The sequence below is a fragment of the Dama dama genome, chromosome 12 (assembly GCF_033118175.1).
Source record: "Dama dama isolate Ldn47 chromosome 12, ASM3311817v1, whole genome shotgun sequence".
Classification (NCBI taxonomy): domain Eukaryota; kingdom Metazoa; phylum Chordata; class Mammalia; order Artiodactyla; family Cervidae; genus Dama; species Dama dama.
The window spans coordinates 48517325-48536584 of record NC_083692.1 but is presented as its reverse complement, the minus strand read 5'-3'; the positions used below and the strand labels follow the sequence as shown (position 1 = coordinate 48536584).

General features: G+C 37.7%; 1 protein-coding gene across 2 annotated transcripts in view; it reads left to right on the top strand.

The window, feature by feature from the left end:
- Positions 1-5416: 5416 nt before the first annotated feature.
- Positions 5417-19260, top strand: part of MNS1 (meiosis specific nuclear structural 1) — a 72131-nt gene continuing 58287 nt past the window's right edge. Inside the window, exons 1-2 of one of the 2 annotated variants that reach the window (XM_061157224.1) lie at positions 5417-5544; positions 6378-6521. In XM_061157224.1, coding sequence (XP_061013207.1) covers positions 5542-5544; positions 6378-6521 — 147 coding nt within the window. In that variant the 5' untranslated portion in view covers positions 5417-5541. Of the gene's footprint in view, positions 5545-6299; positions 6522-19260 lie in introns of both variants that reach the window. The other variant, XM_061157223.1, reaches the window with a different exon arrangement.

Genomic DNA, 19260 nt, shown 5'->3' with positions numbered 1-19260 from the left:
TATAGTGAACACTTAACCATTAAGAAAAGTTTTTCCAGGGTATGAGACCCCCCCAAACCAGAGACCTAGTGTGCCAAGGTCTGTCTAAAGTGCTGAGACTGGATCAAGATAACAGAGGACCCTCTTCTTACCACTTCCTAGCTAGCAAGCAGGAGCCACCAAGAAGAGAGATGTGCTGCTGGGGGAGGAGATGAGTGTGGAGAGACCCTCCGACCTGCAGGAACCCAGGGAAGACCCGATGCTAAGAGTGAGGCAGGAATGTTGAGAGAAGCTCTCTGGAAAACCAACCCCCAACATAAGCACAAGATAACAGGAGAGAAATTTGAAGATACTGTGTACTGAAGATAATGTTCAAATCCAGCTTAATTCCTGACTCTACAAACTCAGTCTCCTACATTAAAGGTAGGAGAATGGACATGCTTATTACCAGGTGTAAATATGACTTAGCTCAGTCTTTACTGTCTTACATATGATGTCTGTCATTCAATCAAAAAGTATGACACGCACACATGCATAAAAAGTACAAAAAAACTTATAAAAGGTGTATTAAGATGAAGCAATCAACAGAAAAAAATTCATATGACCTAGATGGTGAAACCAGCAGAAAAATTTAAATACTATAATTAATATGTTAAAGTCTCCAATGGAAAAGATAGACAATATATGTGAGAAGATGAGTGCTTTTAGGTGAGAAGATGGAAACTAACAGCTAATGGAGATACTAAATACAAACTAAATACTAATGAACATGAAGAATGCCTTTGACAGGCTTATCTGAGGCCTTAATGCAACTGAGGAATGAGTCAGTAAATTTGAAGATGTAAAAATAAAAATTACCCAAACTGAAACACAAAGAAAGATTGGAGGAGGGAAAAAATAGAGCATTTGAGAGCTCTGAGAGAATATCAAACAGTCTAACATATGTGGTAACATATATATTGTGGATTTACATATGTAAAAATAAAATATATGATAATAGAAAAGATGGGATGGAGGAATTGAAGTTAAAGTGTTTTAAGGTTTACACATGACAAGTGAAGCAGAATTACAATATCTGAGTATTTAAATATATATATTTATACTAAATCATAGGGAAATCACTAAAAAATTAGAGGTATAAATAATAAGCTGATAATGAAAATGAAATGGCATCACAAAAAATAATCAAAAAGAAAAAGAGAAAAATGAATATACAACAGATGCAACAAATATTTTAAAATTTGCAGAATTGTAGATATCAATCCATACAAACCCATAATGATATATAAATGTAAATAGTATAAACACACCAATTAAAGGATGGTGATTGTCAGATTGAATAAAAAAGCAGCACCCAACTATATGCTATCTACAGGCAATCCAATTTAAATATAAAAGATTAAAAGTAAAAGCATGGAGAAAGATATATTATATAAATATTAGTTAAATAAAAACTGGAGTGCCTATATTAATATAAAAAAGACTTCAAAAAAAAAAAAAGAATATTACCAGAGAAAAAGAGGGTCATTTCAAAATGTTAATGTCAAAATGTTTTTAGGACCTAATAATCCTAAAGATGTATACATTTAACAATAGAGCTTTAAAATATATGTAGCAAAAAAAAAAAAAAAAAAGAACTGAAAAGAGAAATAAGCAAATCCACAGTTATTCTTGGCTACTTCAACACTCCTCTCAGTAATTGATAACGCATTTATCAATTGATAAAGCAATTACTGAGAGGAGTGTTGAGGATATAGAAAGCTTGAACAGCATTCTCAGTCATCTTGAACAGCATTCTCAGCCACCTTGACCTTGTTGAACACCTCACCCCAAACACCAGATTATGTATTCTTTTCAAGAACATATGAAACATTCACCAGAACAGATTGTATTCTGAACAATAAAACAAACTTCAATTAAAAAGATTTGAAGTCAAAGTATGTTCTCTGACCATAATGGAATTAAACCAGAAATTAATAACAAAAAGACATCTGGACAATCTGAACTGTTGAGAAAGTTAACAAAACGCTCTTAAATAGTTCATGGGTCAAAGAAGTCTTTGACTATTTTTAATTGAACAATTGAGAATTACAACACATCAAAATCCGTGGGAGGCAGCTAAAGCTAGGCTTAGAGAGAATTATAAGTTATACATTCATATTTGAAAAGAAGATGGTCCTTTTTTTTTTGGCCACACCACGTGGCATCTTAGTTCCCTGACCAGGGATTGAATCCTTACCCCCTATAATGGAAACTTTGAGTTTTGACCCCAGTGTGTGTGTCTTAGTCACTCAGTCGTGTCCAACTATGCAATCCTATGGATTGTAGCCCACCAGACTCCTCTGTCCGTGGAATTCTCCAGGCAAGAATACTGGAGCAAGTAGCCATTCCCTTCTCTAGGGGATCTTCCCCACCCAGGGATCAAACCCAGGTCTCCTGCATCACAGGCAGATTCTTTACTGTCTGAGCCACCAGGGAAGCCCTTTAAAACTCTGACCTCCAGGGAATTCCCAAGAAGGATAGTCTTAAAAATTTAAGTTTTCACCTTATGAAACTATAAAATTAAGATCAAATTAAGCCCAAAACAAACAGAGAAGAAAATAATGATAGTAAGAGCAGAAAAGAATGGACTTGAAAATTTAAAAAAATAGAAATGATAAAACCAAAAGTTCTCTTTGAAAATGTAAATAAAATTGAGTTATAGCTGGTAGAGCTTTCTCCTGTGTGCATAACAGTAATACAATTTCAATAATTTGTTCGTTTAACAAATATTTATCTATCACTTACTATATGCCAAGTACTATTTTAAATGCTTGGAGAACACCAGTATTCAAAATAACAACAACAACAACAAATTTGTGGAGAGTACTTGGTGAAGTTGTTAGAATAATGGGATTAAATGCAAATAGTAGTTGCATCCTGATTTCAAAATGTTTTGTACTGTACACACCCTGTCAACAGTTTTACTTTTGTAATAACTGAGTTTATAAGACTCTCAAAAGACAGAAACATAGTCTTCTCCCTACATACACACATTCACTCACACTCACATAAGTTCTCTTCTGATGTTAGAGAACAAATTGAGTCTAAGGTGAGGTCTAAAAGCCTATTAAGATTATCTATTTGCTATTTATCTCTGCATTTCAGTTTGGGAGGTTTCTATTGATGCATGTTCCAGCTCACTGATTCTCTTTTCAGTGGTGTCCACTCTACTGATATCCTGTTAAAGGCATTCTTCATTTGTTACAGTGTAATTGATTTCTACAATTTCCTTTGGATTCTTAAGAGTTTTCATTTCTCTGCTTAAATTACTCTTTCATTTGTGTGTTGTCCACTTTTTCTGTCAGATCCTTTAGTATATTTATCGTAGTTATTTTAAATTCTTGTTTAATCCCAAATGTGTGTGATGGCTGAGTCTAATTCTGATGCTTACTTTGCTTTTCAGAGTGTGCTTTCCCTTCCCTCTTAGCAGTCTGCTGTTAGCCTTCTAATTTGTTGTTGAAAGCTGGACATAGTATATTGGGTAACAGGGACTGAGGTAAACAGAGCTTTGGAGTGTGGTTCCTTTATTATATGGCTGTGAGTTAGACTGTGTTTTGCTATAGCTGTAGGTTCCAGAGGCTTCAAATCCCTCTCATGTTTTTGTCTCCTGTTGTCTTTGGATTCCCTACAAATCCATTGTTAGACAGAGGGGGCGTTTTCATGTATTTGTGGGGAGGATGGTGATCTTCCTGTCTTACTCCTCTGCCTCTTCTTCTGTCTCCCAGAGTGAGTGTTTTGGAGGACTTCAGCTGCAGTCAGCTGTTATACACTGGAGCATTGTTGGTGTGGTGATCAAATGTGGGAAAGGGGAAGCATTCTATGATTTTATGATTAAATCTTTCAGTAGAGCTGTGTCCCTGGGCTATGACCTTCACAAATATTTCTTAGATCCCATTTTCTCCCCTTAGATGAGACAGGAAGGCTGGAGGAGGCTGGAGGCAGAGAAATATCCTTGCCCCAGGTGAAATAAGGTGCTGGTGAAATCTTTTCCTCTGGAAAGTAAGTCTTTATTGCAGAGAAGGGTTTCCAGAGGGTTGAAAATTAAATTGTGAAATGCTTCTTCTTAATCCCCTGTTAGAGCTATGGGAGCCCATTCTTGGTTTTTCATTGTGAGAACCTGCTGAGATTACTGGAGGCAAAACCTATGGAAGTGTGGGGACCTCTCTAATACTGTAGTCCCCACTAGTTTCACTGACTTTAGTTCATACTCAGTCTCTAGAAATCCATAAAAATTAAAATTTAATTATCCCTAATTCATGGCTTCAGGGGCTCCTGATCCAGATAAGCAGGTCTTGACTGTGACTCTCTGTATTTACCTCTCTGCAGATTTCAGGGTGGTGGGTTGCCCTTTGACCTCAGCTGTATGATGAATGCAAGAAAAGTTATTAGTTTCAAGTTTACCCAGCTTTATGTGGTAGTTAGGAGGGAAGTGAAAACTTCCAAGTTTTTATATTTTGGAGCTTAAACTACAAGTCTTATTATTAATATTTAAGCAGACATTGCTACACAAGATGGACTTTAATTTGATAGCGCAGACCAAGTCAAGTTCGCACACTACCTACCTTAAAATTTTTTTAAATTTTAGTTTTGACATGATTTCTACAAATGTCATTTCTAAAATCAATATATTTGACTAATTTCTCTGACCCATTCCTGTTCTTAAGTTCTTCCATTTAAAACAGACTTCACTGTCTAACTTGCCAGTAAAATAAACCTGACCAACATCCTGCCATTATATATCTGCTCTCTCATTGGTTCCTGGAATGAGATCCATGTGGCCCATGTTTTTACAGCTTCTGTGGGCCACCCACAGTGGTTATTAATCAATAATTATGCACCGTGACGGTGCCTCCCATTGCTGAGGACCTAGGCGGTCATCAGCCCTGTACAACAGGCACTGAGGTTGTAACATGTTCTGCGTAAGGAAAGTGCCTTTGGTCTCATGTCTTACATCGGTGCTTAGTTGCTCAGTCGTGTCCGACTCTCTGCGACCCTAACGACTGAAGCCCACCAGGCTCCTATGTCCATGAGGATTCTCCAGGCAAGAATACTGGAGTGGGTTGCCATGCCCTCCTCCAGGGGATCTTCCCAACCCAGGGGTTGAACCCAGATCTCCCGCATTGTCTTACATAGGAGTTTGGCGTACTTCTCAGTAAACAGTTTCTACATTTCAACTTGGTTCCAAACTCCACTAAGCCCACACTTCGTCCCTTGGGAGGAATCTTGGGCTCCTAACAGACTGCAAACGCCTTGCACTACGATACATTGGAACTCCCGCCTGTCTTCTTTAAACCCTTGGAGTAGCCCTCCTGCCAGCCTCTCAAGAAGCTCAGTACTGATTGGGTACTGCTGCGTCCAATGGGAAGCGGCGACATTGAGCGTAGTCAAGGTTCGGGCGGGCACTGCGCGGTGGCGGTTGCTGGGAAACCGCGTGGACACCAGAGAGCCCTACTGGTGTTTGGGTTTTCTGCTGGAGGTTGTAGCCGCCCGAGAGGGAGAAAGGGAGTTTAGTCTACCGAGATGGTAAGCATGCCGAAACTACTCGGTTGTCTATTGATTTAATTCTAGTTTAGAGCCAGCCTGCTTCTAAAAAAGGATTTGAAGTGCCTGAGAATTAAATGGGAAAATCGTACCTCAGAGACCTCAGGCGCTGCTATTTAAGCGACGCGCGTGCTGGCTGACCCCCGCCCCGCCCCTCATTTGATCTGCCCGGCAAAAAATTATTGCTTCCCACGTTTCTGGAAATTTGGGAGATGTTCAAGAACTGCTGAACAAATGAGTGGAAATAAAGCTCCAGAAGAGAGCGAATGAATAAATAGCGGGTTGACTTCTTTAATGTGCATTAGAGAAACGTGAGCGGCTTTTGAACCGCACTTCACGGCCAAGGGGGAAGGAGTAGAGGATGGATTGAGGAGGTATTCCCTGCGTAGCGGTAAAGAACTGGGTATATAGAACTCAGCTGCACGTCTTAGAACTCTAATATGGCTGTTTATTGGCTGAGGAAACTTGAGTCAAGTTGCTTTAACTTTGCATGCCTCATCTATAAGATGGGGAACACAAATAGTACCTGCTTCATTGATACATCTTAAAAAAAATTTTTTTTTTTGGTCTACCACATTGCTTTTTTGTTATGTCTCTGAATTTGGAGAGGAAGCCAAACTCCTTTCGTTTATTACAGTTTCATTTGTTTCTGGGGCTACATCAATGTATTTTTACAAATTAGATCCTGGAATACCAAAGTATGGTTTTTTTTGTTTGTTTTCCCTTCTCCATTTTAGGTTTCCAAAAGGAGAGCTTTGAATTTCAGTGAAAGGCATCAGAATTTAGTAGATATAAACTATTGCAAAAAATTGCAGGTCGAGGCACTACAAAGGCTACAGAATCAAACCAGGGACCGAATGGTGCAGAGTGAGAATGATGACAGGGCTGAGCGCAAAAGGTTCCTCAGATTATTACAGGATGAACAATTTGAGTTGGATATGGAAGAGGCCATTCAAAAGGTAAGTTTTACTATTAATTCTTACATCATTTTTCTGTTCATTTTCTCTTTGGAAACAATGAAAGCCAACTGTTAATACTGAAATGGAGCACATAGGATAAGCATCAGGCAAAGGATACCTCCTTGTGAGTCAGCTCAGTGTAGTGGTAAAAAGCTGGGGTTTTGGAGCTAGACTGTGTACTTTTGAGTCCTGGTATTGGATATGTTAGCTATGGACCCTTGAGTAAGTTGCTTTTACTTTGTCTGACTCATTGAGAAAATAAGAATAATAATAGTACCTATGTCATAGGATTGTTTTAATAATCAGTTAGTACTGTTTTAATAATTAATATAGGCAAAGCTCTTAGAATAATGCCTGGAAGAGTAAGCACTCAGGATTTTTTGTCCCCCTAAATATGAAATCTCTAATTACTGACTTCCATGGTTTAAGTGTAGTTCTGTTGTCTTACATAAAATTCTAAAGACAAAAACTTAAGAACACCTGTTTTGAATTTACAGATATTAAACATGTATTTTAAGTGGTAGAAAATGAACACTTATATTATTAGTTATGAATTTACTTTGTCTGGAACTTCCCGGGCAGTCCAATGATTTAGACTCCATGCCCCCAATGTAGGGGACATGGGTTTGATCCCTGGTTGGGGAACTAGGATGCCACAAAATGCTGCCAAAAAAAAAAAAGAAAAGAAAAAAGAAAGAATTAGGGTGTAATATGTGATTATGTAACTGCTAAAGTTTGGAGACAGCTTTTGAGTGGAAATTTCTGAATATTTTAAGGGATGAGGGAGGTAGAAAAAGGGAAACCAACAAGAAAAGAAAGGAGTTCTTATAAATGTGAAAAAGGTATCTGATATTTATGTATTCTTTTAGTGTCTGCTGTATGGTCAACATTTTGTAAGATATAGGGAATGGCAAAAACAAGTTTTAAAAGTGGTATTCATCCTTCTGAGTTTCAAATTTCAGAAGCTTAGACATGACTTTTTAACCCTGGGCAAGAACATTCTTAGGGATTATTAGATTTTTTCTCCCATTCTTTTTATTCTTATTTTTTCTTTAGTTTTTAAGAAAATCCCAGGTATTGTATCAAGTCTCTCTTGCATACTTCAGTATACATCTTATAAAATATGGATTTTTTTTAAACATAGCAGCATAATGCCACTATCTTACCTAATAAAATTATCAATAAATAAATTCTAGGCATCATTTAATACCATTCCATAGTCAAATTTCTGTGAGTATGTTAAAAGACAGATTTTACAACTCAATCAAGATCCAAACAAGGTTGATACAGTGTATTTGGTTATGTCAGATCCCTCTTACTCTAAAACAGCCCTTCCCTTGTACTTGTACTTTATTTCTTTAACTTCATGTTTTTAACATGTGTTTAACTTGCTCGGTCAGTTGTTTAATAGGATATCCCACTTTCTGTATTTATTTGTTGGCTTTCTCAGTAGTTCCTTTACTTTGTTCCTCTATCTCTCATATTTCCTTTAAATGAAAGTTAGCCCTAAAGACATGATTAGATTTCAGTTCAGTTGCTCAGTCATGTCCGACTCTTTGCGACCCCATGGACTGTAGCACACCAGGCTTCCCTGTCCATCACCAACTCGGGGAGCTTGCTCAAACTCATATCAACCATCTCATAATAGATTTATGTACAACGTTTTGACAGTCACTCCATGGCAGTGCTATCCTTGATATTGTAATCCACTAGCTGGTGCTAATGTTGATCAGTGGATTTAGAGAGACAGCCTGGTTCCTCTGTTGTAAAGACCCCACCAAACTTGAATCTGTGGTTTCACCAATGAATCTTTTTTTCTTTATTAGGGGTTGCGAAACACTGTTTTTTTTAATTTTGTTGTTTAAAAACAACAAAAAAGGGTAATTTGGTACCCTAAAATACAGTTTTTACTGGAAAGGGAGATCAATAGTTAATTATCAGAGTAAGAATTGGTGTCCTAGTTACTTCCATTGGTGTATGGCTGTGTTGTTTTTTAAAATTTTGTTTTCTTTAGCTTTGGACTTTTTCTCTTTTTAAAATTATCTCTATGGACTCGTGGGTCTTTAATTTAATTTACTACTCGATTAATTAATTTGATTTAATTAATAATTAATTTAATACTTGAGTTAATTGTATTTATTATTCATTTTCATGCTCAAATTGTCCTACCTTTGGCCAGTGGATGCCTTTTTGTTGCTCTGTGTCCTTTTGACAAGACTTCCGTAATCTGTGGTAGCTTCCTTGATTTTTGTCAGAACAAAATGTTACAGCCTAGGGATGGTTAATTTTATGTGTCAACTGGACTGGGCCATGTGGTGCCAGATATTTGGTCAAACATTATTTTGGGTGTTTTTAGATGAGATTAACATTTAAATTAGTAAATTGGATAAAGCAGATTTTCCCCCTAGTGTGGGTGAGCTTCATCCAATCAGTGAAGGCCTGAATAGAACAAAAAAGCCAAGTGAGAGGAAACAGCTCCTCCCTGATTGCCTTCCAGCTGGATTATTAACATTTTTCCTGTCTTCACACTTGGACTGAAATATCAGCTCAAGTCTCAAGCCTAAAATCCTTCTGACAGGAGCTGCACCACTGGCTGTCTGGCCTTTGAACTTAGACTAGAACTAAACCAACTGGCTGGCCTCATCCAGCTTTCCAACTCACCCTGCAGATCTTGGGACTTGCTCATTTCCAAAATTGCTTGATCTGATTCCCTATTATATTGTTTCTGTTTCTCTGGAAAACTAATACAAGGCTCATCTTATAAATTTCTTTATTTACACCTGGAATTGGCCATTGTACTAAGGAATTCTATTATTTTTTAGTGGAAATAATATTTAGAGACAAGCTGGGTTTAGATATGCTTATTATTCTTGGGTATTAGATATGCTTATTATTGTATTGGTTCCAGGTCTTTTCAGCAGACAGAACTTGGAAATAGGTATATTTTTAACTTTCTGAGATAAAGTTAGGCTTATGGAATAGTTGCAAAAATAGTATTAAAAAATCCTGTATCCCCTTAACCTGAGTTCCCTTTATGTTAATGTCTAACATAATCATAGAACAATTATCAAAATGAAGAAACTAGCCTTGGCACAGTACTGTTAACTGAATTGTGAGATTTATTCAGATTTCATCAGTTTTTCCACTGACATCTTTTTTGTGTTCCAAGATCACAAATTTCATTTAGTTGTCAGGTCTCTTTAGTCTCCATCAATCTTAGTTTCCTCCATTCTATGAGAATTCCTCCCTTTTTCTTGCCTTTCCTGACCATGACTATTTTGAATATTATAGTTTTTTTGTTACATTTTTCTGTTGCTGTGTATCAAATTACCACAAATTTCGCAGCTTAAAGCAACACCCATTTGTCACCTCACAATTTCTGTTGGTCAGAAGTCCAGACGTGGTGTAGCTGGGTTGTCTGCTTGGTCTCACAAGGCTAAAATCAAGGTGTTGCCTGGGATGCATTCTCATATGGAACTTGGGGCCTCTTCTCAGCTCACTTACTCAGCAGAGTTCATGTTCTTATAGATGTAAGACTGAAGTTTTCATCTCCCAGAGGTTGCTGACATTCCCTGCCGCATGACCCTTCTCTACACATGAAGTTTACTTGCTTTCTGGCACCAGAAGGTGTTCCAGACTCAGCTTATTCTTTCCTTGCTTTGGAATCAGCCAGTTCTCTAAGGAGACGGTTCCTTTCATTGGAGAATGATATTTAGAAACCAAGGTCTGAATGATAGATGTGCTCCTTATTAGTGTAACACTCTAAGGGGGAAGAACTAGAAAATAACCATGCACACACATCTGTGTTTACATTTATGTCTGTATCTATCTGCATGTATTTATTAATAAAACAAGCCATGAGTCTGTGTTGGTACTGCTGACTCCAGTCTGCCTCTACAGGGGTCACTTTCTTCTTTCCCCTTTCGTTATTTATTTGTAATTGCATTCTCCCCACAAAAAGAAATCTGGCTCTCATTATCTGTAATATATTTACTTATTCTTTCAACTCCAGAATACAGATAGTTTCAGAATTGCTAACCTGCACCCTTGTGAACAGCAAATTTACTTACTATATTACAGATTTGGGTACAGTTCTTTGTGTCTTTTGCTTTGTCAAACACTTTTTTACAGTTATTTTGGTCTACTCCTACTTATCTGCTTCATTGTGGTTATTTGATTGATTTTTATTTTTTTTGTGATTGTTTTTTAATACAATTAATTTGTTATAGTCAACATTCATTGTTCTCCCCACATATGATTGATTTGTTGTTTTTTTTTATGTTGAACTAGTTACTAATCCTTGGCAAGGTGCAAAGATAGTATGGAGTACTGTCCACTGGCCCCTGGACAGTTTCTTTCATTGATTACATCTTATATAACTGTACTACAATAGAAAATCCTGGAAAGTGGCATTGCTGCATTATGCTTATGTACTTCTGTGTCATTTTATCTAAGGTATACATTTATGCAACCACCACCTCATTCAAGAAACAGACCTATTCCATCCCCACCAAGACCTCATTCATGATACCCCATTATCGTCACGCACTTCCTTCAATCCCCAATATGCCAGCAATCACTAATTTGTTCTCCATCTTTATAATTTTGTTATTTCAAGAATGTTATTAAAAAAATGTTTTGTAAACAGTCGTGTGTGACTACATATATATATGGAATCATATGTCTGTCACTTTTGAATAGGCTGTTTTTATTCCACATGATGCTCTTGAGATTCATTGTTTAAAATATTTATTTTTGATGATTGGTTTACAGTATTGATTTGATTGATCATACTATTAATCATTGGTGTACATATGTCCCCTCCCTCCTGAACCTCCCTCCCATCTCCCGCCCATTCCCACCCCTCTAGGCTGTTACAGAGCCCGTTTGAGTTGCCCTGAACCATACAGCGAATTCCTGTTGGCTACCTATTTACATATGTTAGTGTATATGAATCCATGCTACCCCTCTCCATTTATCTAACCCTCTGCCTCTTCTACCTCACCCTTCTACCACATCCTAAATCTGTTCTCTATATCTGCATCGCCAATGTTCTCTATATAAGCAGTCTCCAGTGCTGCTCTGCGTACAGACTCATCAATACCATCCTTCTAGATTCCATATATATGTGTTAATATATGACATTTGTTTTTCTCTTTCTTACTTATATTACTTCACTCTGCATAATGGGTTCTAGGTTCATCCACCTCATTAGAACTGACTCACATGTGTTCCTTTTATGGCTAAGTAATATTCCATTATATATATGTGCCACAGCTGCTGCTGCTTTTTGGGGGGGGGCACTTTATTTTTTAATTGAAGGATAATTGCTTTACAGAATTTTGTTTTTTTCTGTCAAACATCAACAAGAATCAGTCACAGGTATACCCATGCCCCTCCTCCCGAACCTCCCTCCCATTTCCCTCCCCATCCCACCCTTCTAGATTGTCACAGAGCCCCTGTTTGAGTTCTCTGAGTCATATAGCAAATTCCTGTTGGCTCTCCATTTTACATATGGTATTGTAAGTTTCCATGTTACTCTCTGCATACTCTCCCTTCTTCCCTCCCCCTGCATCCATAGGGTCTATTCTCTATGTCTGTTTCTCCATTGCTGTCCTGCAAATAAATTCATCAGTACCATCTTTCTAGATTCCATATATATGTGTCAGTATATGATATTTATATTTCTCTTTCTGACTTACTTCACTCTGTATAATAGGCTCTAGGTTTGTCCACCTCATTAGAACTGACTCAAATGTGTTCCTTTTGATGGCTGAATAATATTCCATCATATATATGTACCACAGCTTCTTTATCCATTCATCTGTCAGTAGACATCTAGGTTGATTCTATGTTTTGTCTATTGTAAATAGTGCTGCAATGAACATTGGGGTGCATGTCTCTTTTTCAGTTTTGGTTTCCTCAGGGTATATGCCTCGATGAGATATTGCTGGTACATATGGTGGTTTTTGAAAAGTGAAAGTTGCTCAGTCATGTCTGACTCTGTGACCTCATGGACTATACATATACAGTCTATGGAATTCTCCAGGCCAGAATACTGGAGTGGGTAGCCTTTCCCTTTTCAAGGGGATCTTCCCAACCCAGGGATCAAACCCATGTCTCCCACATTGCAGGCTGATTCTTTACCAGTTGAGCCACAAGGGAAGCCCAAGAATACTGGAGTGGGTAGCCTGTCCCTTTGCCAGCAGATCTTCCTGACCCAGGAATTGAACCAGGGTCTCCTGCATTGCAGGTGGATTCTTTACCAACTGAGCTATCAGGGAAGCCCTATGGTGGTTTTACTCCTAGTTTTTTAAGGGATCTCCGTACTCTCTTCCATAGTGGCTGTATCAGTTTACATTCCCAACAGCAGTGTAGGAGGGTTCCGTTTTCTCCACACCCTCTCCAGCACTTGTTTGTGGATCTTTTGATTATGGCCATTCTGTTTGGAGTGAAGTGATATCTCTTTGTAGTTTTGATGTGCATTTCTCTAATCATGAGTGATGTTGAGCATCTCTTCATATGTTTATTAGCCATCTGTATGTCTTATTTGGAGAAATGTCTGTTTAGGTCTTTTGCCCACTTTTTGGTTGGGTTCTTTGTTTTTCTGGTATTGAGTTGTATGAGCTACTTGTATATTTTAGAAATTAATTCTTTGTCAGCTATTTCATTTGCTATTATTTTCTCCCATTCTGAGGGTTATCTTTTTACCTTGTTTATGAAGGTGAAAGCTTTTGCGTTTAAGTTTAATTAGGTCCATTTATTTATTTTTGTCTTTATTTCCATTATTCTAGAAGGTAGGTCATAAAGAATCTTGCTATGATTTATGTCATGCAGTGTTCTGCCTATATTTTCTTCTATGAGTTTTATAGTTTTTGGTCTTACATTTAGGTCTTTAATCTGTTTTGAGTTTATCTTTGTGGATGGTATTAGGAAGTGTTCTAATTTCATTCTTTTGCATGTAGTTGTCCAGTTCTTCCAGCACCTCTTATTGAAGAGACTGTTTTTTTCCCCATTGTATATTTTTGCCTCCTTTGTCAAAGATAGGTGCTCACACATGCATGGGTTTATCTCTGGGCTTTCTAGCCTAGTTCATTGGGCTATACTTCTATTCTTCTTTCTCAAGATTGCTTTGGCTATTTGGGGCCTTTTGTATTTTCATACGAATTGTGAACTTTTTTGTTCTAGTTCTGTGAAAAATGCCATTGGTAAATTGATAGGGATTGCATTGAATCTGTAGATTGCTTTTGGTAGTATAGTCATTTTCACAATATTGATTCTTCCAACCTAGGAACATGGAATATCTCTCCATCTGTTTGTGTCATCTTTGATTTCTTTCATCAGTATCTTACAGTTTTCTGTATATAGCTCTCTTGTCTCCTTAGATAGGTTTATTCCTAGTTATTTTATTCTTTTAGTTGCAAATGATAAATGGGATTGATTCCTTAATTTCTCTTTCTGATTTTTCAGTTGTTAGTATACAGGAATGCAAGTGATTTCTGTGTATTGATTTTGTATCCTGTGACTTTACTAAATTCACTGATTAGTTCGAGTAATTTTCTGATAATATCTTTAGGGTTTTCTACATATAGTATCATGTCATGCAAATAGAGTTTTACTTTTTCCTTTCCAATCTGGATTCCTTTTATTTCCTTCTTGTCTCGGATTGCTGTGACTAGGACTTCCAAAACTGTTGAATAATAGTGGCAAGAGTGGGCATCTTTGTCTTGTTCCTGATCTCAGAGGGAATGCTTTCAGTTTCTACCCATTGATAACAATGTTTGCTCTGGGTTCGTTGTATATGGCCTTTATTAGGCTAAGGTAGATTCCTTCTATGTCCATTTTTTGAAGAGTTTTTGTCATAAATGGGTGCTGAATTTTGTCAAAAGGTTTTTCTGTTGGAGGTTATCATATGGTTTTTATCTTTTAATTTGTTAATATGGTTTATCATATTGATTGATTTGCATATATTAAAGAATCCTCGCATACCTGGGATAAACCTGACTTGATCATGGTCTATGATCTTTTTAATGTGTTGTTAAATTCTTTTTGCTAGAATTTTGTTGAGGATTTTTGCATCTATATTCATCAGTAATATTGGCCTATACTTTTCTTTTTTCATGATTTCTTCGTTTGGTTTTGGTATCAGTAATTGTGGCCTTGTAGAATGAGTTTGGAAGTATTCCTTCCTCTGGAATTTTTGGGAAGAGTTTCAGAAAAATAGGCATTAGCTGTTGTCTAAATGTTTGATAGAATTCCCCTGTGAGGTTGTCTTGCCCTGGGCTTTTGTTTTTTGGGAGATTTTTAATCACAGTTTCAATTTCATTGTTTGTAATTGGCTTGTTCATAATTTCTGTTTCTTCCTGGTTCAGTCTTGGGAGGTTGAACATTTCTAAGAATCTGTCCATTTCCTCTAGGTTGTCCCATTTTGTTAACATATAGTTGCTCATTGTACTCTCTTATGAACTGTTATATTTCTGTGTTGTCTGTTGTAACCTCTCCTTTTTCATTTCTAATTTTGTTGATTTTTCTCCCTTTTTTTCCTTGATGAGTCTGGCTAATGGTTTGTCAATTTTGTTTACCTTCTCAAAGAAACAGCTTTTAGTTTTATGAATCTTTACTGTTGTTTCCTTCATTTCTTTTTCATTTATTTCTGCTCTGATCTTTATGATTTGTTTCCTTTTGTGACTTTGGGGTTCTTTTTCTTCTTTTTCCAGCTGCTTTAGATGTAGAGTAATCTGTTCGATGTTTTTCTTGTTTCTTGAGATAGGATTGTATTGCTGTAAACTTCCCTCTTAGAACTGCTTTTGCTGTATCCCATAGGTTTTGGGTCATCCTGTTTTCATTGTCATTTGTTTCTAGGAATCTTTTGATTTCCCTCCTTGTTTCTTTAGTAACCTATTTGTTATTTAGTAGTGTACTGTTTAATCTTCATGTGTTTGTGTTTTTTGCAGTTGTTTTTTCATGTAGTTGATATCTATTCTCATACTGTTATGATCAGAGAAGATGCTTGATATGATTTCAGTTTTCTTAAATTTACTGCTGCTTGATTTGTGGCCCAAGATGTCGTCTGTCCTGGAGAATGTTCCATGTGCATTTGAGAAGAAAATGTATTCTTCTGCATTTGGATGTAAAGTCCTGAAGATAGCAATTAGGTCCATTTGGTCTAATGTTTCATTTAAGGTTTGTATTTCCTTATTGATTTTCTGTTTTGATGATCTGTCTATTGGTGAAAGTAGGGTGTTCAAGTACCCTACTATTACTGTGTTACTGTTGATTTCCCCTTGTATGTTTGTTAGTATCTGCCTTATGTATTGAGGTGCTCCTGTATTGGATGCATAAATATTTAAAATTGTTATGTCTTCTTCTTGGATTGATCCCTTGATCATTATGTAGTATCCTTCTTTATTGCTCATAATATTCTTTATTTTAAAGTTTACTTTGTCTGAAATAAGAATTGCCACTCCAGCTTCTTTTTGATTTCCATTTGCATGGAATATCTTTTTCCATCCTTTTATTTTCAGTCTGTATGTGTCTGTAGGTCTAAAGTGGGTCTCTTGTAGGCAGCACGTATATGGATCTTGTTTTTATATCCATTCAACCAGTCTGTATCTTTTGGTTGGTGTATTTAATCTGTTTACATTTAAAGTAATTATTCATATATATGTTCCCGTTGACCTTTTCTTAATTGTTTTGGGTTTGTTTTTGTAGGTCTTTCGTTTCTCTTGCATTTACTGCCTATAGAAGTCTCTTTAGTATTTGTTGTAAAGCTGGTTTGGTGGTGCTAAATTCTCTTAACTTTTGCTTGTCTGTGAAGCTTTAGGTTTCTCCATCCATGTTGAATGAGATCCTTGCCGGGTAGAATATCTTGGTTGTAGATTTTTTTTCTTTCAGTACTTTAAATATATCCTGCTATTCCCTTCTGGCCTGCAGAGTTTCTGCTGAAAGATCTCCTGTTAATTGTATGGGTTTTCCATTGTGTTACTTGTTGCTTTCCTTTGCTGCTTTTAATATTCTTTGTGTTTAATCTCTTGTTGTCTTGATTAGCTTGTGTCTCAGTGTGTCTCTCCTTAGTTTTATTCTGTAAAGGACTCTCTGCACATCTTGGACTTGATTAACTATTTCCTTTCCCATGTTGGGGAAGTTTTCAGCTATAATCTCTTAAAAAATTTTCTCAGTTCCTTTCTCTTTCTCTTCTTCTGGGACCCCTATAACTCACATGTTGGTGAGTTTAATATTGTCCCAAAGGTCTCTTGAGTCTATCCTCAATTTCTTTTTGTTCTTTTTCCTTTATTCTATTCTTCAGCAGTATTTCCACCATTCTCTTTTACAGCTCACTTATCTGTTCTTCTGCCTCAATTATTGTACTGTTGATTCCTTCTAGAGTATTTTTAATTTCAATAATTGTGCTGTTCATCTCTGTTTACTTATTCTTTATTTCTTCTGTGTACTTGGTAATTGTATTAATTGTGTTGATTGTTTCTTTTATTTTCTCCATTCTACTTTCAAAGCTTGGAATATCTTTACTATCATTATTCTGAATTCTTTTTCAGGTAGTTTGCTTATTACCCCTTCGTTTATTTGGTCTTGTGAGTTTCTACCTTGTTCCTTCATTTGTGCTGTATTTCTCTTTTTATTTGTTTACTTTATAACTTACTCAGTTTGAGGTCTCCTTTCCCCAACCTTTAGGGTTGTGTTCCTTCTTTCTTTGGTTTTAGCCCTCGGAGGGAAAGGTTGGTTCAGTGGTTTGTGTGGACTTCTTTTTAGAGGTGATTTGTACCTATGTTCTGGTGGGAGGAGGTGAGTGTTTTTCCTTCAGATGGGCAGGGCTGTGTGAGGTATACTTTGGAGTGTCTGTGGGGCTCCTGTATGCTGGTGATTGTTGTTGTGTTTTTGTCTTGCTTATTGTTTGGGTAAAGTGTCCTGCAGTGGATGCTGTCAACAGCTGTGTGATACCAGACTTTGTTCAGGTGTCGAAGTTCTCAGTAATTAATACCCCTGGGGTTAGGAGTTCTCTGGCAGTCTGGAATCTTGGACCCAGTGCTCTCACCTCAGTGGTTCAGGTGTGATCTTTGGTTGGGGGACAGGGGCTCCCTAAGTTGTTTGTCATAGTATTAAAAGGGGTTAAAACAAACACAAAACCAACACAGAAAGCAAAACATGACATGAAATGAAAGATAGATGGTCAGTACAACATCAGACACGTAATTACAAAAATAATGGAACATTTACACACTCTTACACACACAGAGATAAATAGCCAAAGTATTCTAAAGAAAAGAGAGTACAGGAGATTGACTTCGTGAGCAAAGGAAACCAAAAGTGATATCAGCCAATTAAAAGTAGAGCTCACTAATACTCAATCCAGAAAACTGGAGCCTGAGCAGAGTGCCAACTGGGGAATGTAGCAAAAAGAATACAACAATTTAACTTACATTGTGAAAAAAGAAAGAGTGAAGGAAAAAAAGAGGATAAAGAGAAAAGGAATGGGTGGAAGAGGAAGTTAAAAAACAGGAAAGCAAAGATACATAGATGTATGTGAAAAAGATTTGTATATATTCAGGAATAGCTACAGCAGGTAAAGAACAATAAGAAAAACAGAACTAAGACAAAGTAAAAAAAAAATCAGAAAAGAAGGAAAAAATCTTAAAGAAAAAAATTTTTTTAACAAGAGAAAAACTCCACAGCACTGCAAAAGGCTAACACGAAGATAGAAATATGTAGGAGAAATAAACAATGTGACTTAAAGGACAAAAAAAGAAAAAAAAATTCTCAAGTTCGTAGTTGTTCTTAGTTGTGGAGTGTGCGCCTGTGGATGGGGTTGAATTGGTGTCCTGTGGTGGTTTCCTGGTTAGGGGGGCTTGTGCCTGTGTTCTGGTTGATGGAGCTGGATCTCATCTCTCTGAAGGGCAGCAGGGTGTCTAGTAGTAGGTTTTGGGATGTCTGTGGATTCAGTATGACTTTGGACAGTCCTCTTGGCTTTGGCAGTGTTAGACACGTCTGTCTCTGCAGCCATGTCGAAGTGGCCCTCTCAGCATATCCTCACTGCTGCCAGTCCCCTACTTGTCCCTTGAACTTTTGCTGGAGCTTCTGTACCCTGGTCCCGCCCTGCACTGCAGGCTGATGCTTGCTAGGCGGGGGCTTGCATGGCGCTTTTCTCAGCTCCCGAAACCTGCGCTCTGCATCGCAGAGACTTGTGCGGGTTTCTTTGCACACCCTGAGCCCGCCCTCTGCACCTCGGGACTTGTGTACCTTTCTCTCGGCTCCCTGGGCCTGCCTGCGGTGCTGCAAAGGTTTGTGTGCACTTCTCTCGGCACCCAGGGCCAACCCTCTGCACCTTGAGGTTTGTGTGCTCTTCTCTTGGCATCTTGGACACATGTTCTGGGCCGTGGGGCTTCTGTGAACTTCTTGGCTCCCTGAGCCTGTCGTCTGGTCGGGGCCAGGGTGTGTGAGCTGCTTATGGGCTGAGAAATGCAGCTTCTCTGAATTCTGCCCTCTAGGTCCCCCACTTTGCCCAGCTCTCCAAAATTCTGCAGTTCCCCCTTGGTCCTGCCTGTGAGGGAGCTTCACAGTGCACGGAAACTTCCTCCTTCATGACTCCCTCCCTTCCTGGGGGCACAAGCTTCCATCTTGAAGTTCTCCATCTCTTCTGTTTTTATGTCTTTGTTCTCTGTCCTACCTCATTCCAGGCAGGTTAGCTTGCCCCCCTCCCCCCGGAGGCCTGGGGTCTTCTGCTGTT